Source organism: Macadamia integrifolia, unplaced genomic scaffold (genome assembly GCF_013358625.1).
Source record: "Macadamia integrifolia cultivar HAES 741 unplaced genomic scaffold, SCU_Mint_v3 scaffold2987, whole genome shotgun sequence".
NCBI classification, from domain to species: Eukaryota; Viridiplantae; Streptophyta; class Magnoliopsida; order Proteales; family Proteaceae; genus Macadamia; species Macadamia integrifolia.
In genome coordinates this window covers 39,789-43,988 of record NW_024869115.1, presented here as the reverse complement: position 1 = coordinate 43,988, position 4,200 = coordinate 39,789, and the positions used below count along the sequence as shown (strand labels likewise).

Genomic DNA, 4,200 nt, shown 5'->3' with positions numbered 1-4,200 from the left:
CAAGTAGTATGATTACCATGGGGTATGCAAATGTAAATTTGAATGTCACCTATCGTTACCAATGATTCAATCCCGATGTGTGATAATTGATTAAAAATGTGTAGGGTAACCTGAAGAGATCTTCGATCAAGTTTGAAAAATTCAATTTCGAGGACGAAATGTTTTGAAATTCATAGTGTCAAGACCAATGACTGGATCAAAATATATGAAACACTTTTCGAATAATAATATTATCGGATCCCGAACTTCAACCAATCACAGTCCGACAACTTGCTGACTTGGATTTTCATCCCTAATGGAGTGCTTAAACCTTATTGGATATACTTTACATGCCGAGCATCGAATGTGTAGTCATTTATGTTGGTAGACATCAACCATTGGAATACCACAAATGCACAAAATATGGACACAACAATAAGTGCCTCTTAGGTAGGGGTGTCAACCGGTCGGGCCGGTTCGGTTTCGGTCGGGCTTAATCGGGCTTGAAGACTTTCAAAGGCTACACCGTGTCCGCCCATTTAACTAATCGGGCTTAGTTATTGAGGGCATGGTACACTTTATATTCGGTCGGTCGGTCTCGGGTTATAATCGGGCCACCTTAATCGGGCTTTAGTCGGGCCTTAACCGGGTTACGGACATGTTTAATGTTAAACGGGCTTTAACCGGTTTTTAAACGGGCCCTCTTTAAAATGTGCTATTATATTCCGGCCCACTTATGCAAGCCCAAAAAAATGACAATAAATCAATAAATGATACAAAATATAATCATTATTTAAAATGTGAACATGTCTTTACTTTTTAGTTTTTATTCTTTAATTTGGGGGGTAAAATAGGTATTCTACAATCATTAAAGGGTCGGGCCAAGTCGGTGCACAATAGGCCGGTCTCGGTCGGGAGTTATTCGGTCGGTCTCGGTGGGGCGCCCGACGGTTCAAGTAGCAAAACCGAGACCGACCATTTATAAACAGGCCGGGCTGAAGCCCGACACGTTTAATAAAAGGTCCGGGCCGGGCCGGTCTTTAAACGGTCGGTCCCGGTCAGTTTACCCGGTTCGGGTCACAAATTGACACCCCTACTCTTAGGTATGGGAGAAGTAACTATCAATTGTGTTACGATAAATCATTTGGGGATTACTATGGATTAATGTTCAACACATTAAAGTGCCTGTATTTATGTTTTTGTGTCAATTCTTATGAGCGAAATAAACAATGCGGCAACTCTAGAATAAAGTGTATCAATTCTTATGAGTGAACTAAACAATGCGGCAACTGTAGAATAAAGTGCCCAATTCTGTGGCAACGAATAACGATAAAATACTCATAAAAAAAAAAAAAAAGTTTAAAATGGGCAATTGAATATAAACAGAATAATAATAACAAGCACATAATAAAAGTATAATAACTAAGGATACTTTGGTAACTACAATGGATTTGACTTTCAACAATAAATTACCGGCATTTATCGGAATTTCTTTTTGCCGTTTTTTCCGTGTTTATCCAAATGCATGCGCTTGGATAAGGTATAAAAGCCTGCCCCCGGCCCCCACTCAGAATAAAGAATAAACAAAAATCAGATATAAAAACACCATCTTTACTGGACAGAACGAATTTCACGAAGAACCTGGGCGGATCCAACAACTAAAGTCACTCTCTTTCGTCCAAAAAACAGAAAAAAAAAGTCACTCCTCTCAGTTTGCTGCTAATAGCGAATCAAATCTCTCTCCATACAACATATTCTTGTCTTCCTCCGAAGTACTTGAAGGAACTGGTATGCCTAATCCCTAACAAAGATCTTCATTACTTGTTTTTGATTTCTATCTTCCTTGCTCTTTCCTTCCATTGTTTCCGAACATGTTGGAAATTGAAGTGATTTTGTCTGTTGTATTTTTTCTGATTATTTTTCGGAGATCTGGACTTACTTCCATCTCCAAATTCACGAAGCTTCTGATTTCGTATTTGATACATAATGCCACTTGTAATTCTCTAGATTGCTGAAACATTGCAGGTTGATTCAGAGAAATGCTTGCTGGATTCGGTGCAGTGGAAATGGGTTTAAATTAATTAGGTCGAAACAAAGGGTTGGTGTCTGAGATTCCTAAATTGTGAAGAATTTAGCATTGTTTCGCTGTGAATTTTCTAGATTGTCGAGTTTTCGTGATCCAGGAAGCTGATTTTTGTCCATCCTTTGGCATTGAATGTTGGATCACTTGATTTGAAATATCGTGCTTTGAACGTTGCTAGTTGGCCTGGTTTCTGGATTTGAATGCATACAAATTGTAATTTCTCTCAATTTAGAGGTTTTATCAACTTTTCGGCTCGTAATTCATTATTAAAAACCTCTATTTTGGGGTTTGAGGGAAATTACAAAGCTATCATCTGGAGATCTTCACTGGGTTCATGTTTCATACCAGCTGATAACGAAAACCCGAGCTTGTGATTTCAATGCTAATAGGAATTGTCCGAGTCATTCAACGCATAAGTAGAAGTTTGGATCTCATGTTTGGTTATGCTTTTTTACAATTCTTGGATATTCAAATTAAAGGGATAGTTCTATATTGGATCCATAATCAGCGGTTTGAAGGAGATTGTGTTCAATTTGGACATGAGAAGCCACTGGTCTCACCAACTCTTTGTCAATTCTGGCCGTAAACCGCCACTCAACTGGTTACTTTTGTTTTTTGTTAGCATCCTTGGGTTGATTGTAATCTTCAGCTCATCTTCTTCAAACACCTTGAACTCTATTGCCTCCTTCCCGATAACTGACATTTATAAGAACTACAGAAGACTAAAGGAACAAGCAACAATTGATTTCTTGGAAATAAGGTCGCTCTCACTGGGAATAACTCACATAGAGGAGCTCTATCTTTGTGGTAAGGAAAGAGAGCACCACGTACCTTGCTATAATGTCTCTGCTAACGAGTTAGCTGGTTTTCAGAATGGGAAGGAATTTGATCGTCATTGTGGAGTGTCACGGGTGGGACAACGTTGTTTGGTTCGGCCCCCAAAGGACTACAAGATTCCATTGAGGTGGCCTGCTGGGAGGGATGTCATATGGAGTGGCAATGTGAAGATAACCAAAGACCAGTTCCTTTCTTCTGGAAGCATGACAAAAAGGTATGCTTCTTGATTGAAGATCACTGAGGTGCAATGTCTAAATTTTTCTCTCAAGGGACTGAGGGATCATTAACGTAATACCCATTGTTTAAGTTTAAACCATAGTTGTCAAGGTGTCACCAAGGTGTTCAGGCGCCTTGGTCTTCTAGGCGTACGCGGTATGCCTCGACACATTGTTGGTATCGCCTTGATTTTTTTCCCTCCTTCAATGCCTAAGATCACCTTGATGCCATGTCAACTATGATTTAAACCTTTGTGATTCTCACCAGGAAATTCCACTGTTGCAATAAATTCTCATGTTTCATATATTGAGAAGAGTTTTTGAGTGTCTGTGATCTTACGATAAACTCTTCATTTTTTAACTCTTCAGATTAATGTTATTGGAGGAGAATCAAATTGCTTTTCACTCTGAGGATGGTATGATAATTGATGGTGTCAAAGATTACTCTCGCCAAATTGCTGAGATGATAGGATTGGGAAGTGACTCTGAATTTCTTCAAGCTGGTGTAAGTCTTTCTTTTCCTCTTTGTGCTCTTTATCTTACCTGTGATCAATATATACTGTAATGAAATAATTTCTCCTTTATTGAAAAGTATAGAGGAAATCTTTTTATGAAATCACACTGGAAACATATCTAAATGCTCTGTCATGTTAATTACAGGTACGCACTGTATTAGATATTGGTTGTGGATTTGGTAGTTTTGGAGCTCATTTGTTCTCACTGAAGTTAATGACTATCTGTATTGCGGCATATGAGGTATTTGGGAGTCAAGTACAGCTGTCCCTTGAGAGAGGTCTTCCAGCAATGATTGGCAACTTCATTTCAAGGCAACTTCCATACCCATCGTTGTCATTTGATGTGGTGCATTGTGCTCAATGTGGTATCATATGGGATGAGAAAGGTACTTCTGGAATTCCTTGAATAAGGCATTTTCACACTGCTAGTGATTAATCTTAGTTCTGAGTTTCTTATTTGGGCTTTGCTATTCCTTGATTAATGCTCTTCTGACTTCTGTTCTTATTGCCATGAAATCGTAACTGCTTAAAATTTTTCTTAAGAAAGTTGCTACCACAATTCTGGAGTTAA

The 4,200-nt window shown here is 38.7% G+C and overlaps 1 protein-coding gene across 5 annotated transcripts in view; it reads left to right on the top strand.

The window, feature by feature from the left end:
* Positions 1-1,572: 1,572 nt before the first annotated feature.
* Positions 1,573-4,200, top strand: part of LOC122067583 (probable methyltransferase PMT5) — a 25,743-nt gene continuing 23,115 nt past the window's right edge. For 4 of the 5 annotated variants that reach the window (XM_042631413.1, XM_042631415.1, XM_042631414.1 and 1 more), the window contains exons 1-4: positions 1,575-1,767; positions 2,005-3,113; positions 3,484-3,619; positions 3,775-4,015. In XM_042631413.1, coding sequence (XP_042487347.1) covers positions 2,602-3,113; positions 3,484-3,619; positions 3,775-4,015 — 889 coding nt within the window. In that variant the 5' untranslated portion in view covers positions 1,575-1,767; positions 2,005-2,601. Of the gene's footprint in view, positions 1,768-2,004; positions 3,114-3,483; positions 3,620-3,774; positions 4,016-4,200 lie in introns of all 5 variants that reach the window. The other variant, XM_042631416.1, reaches the window with a different exon arrangement.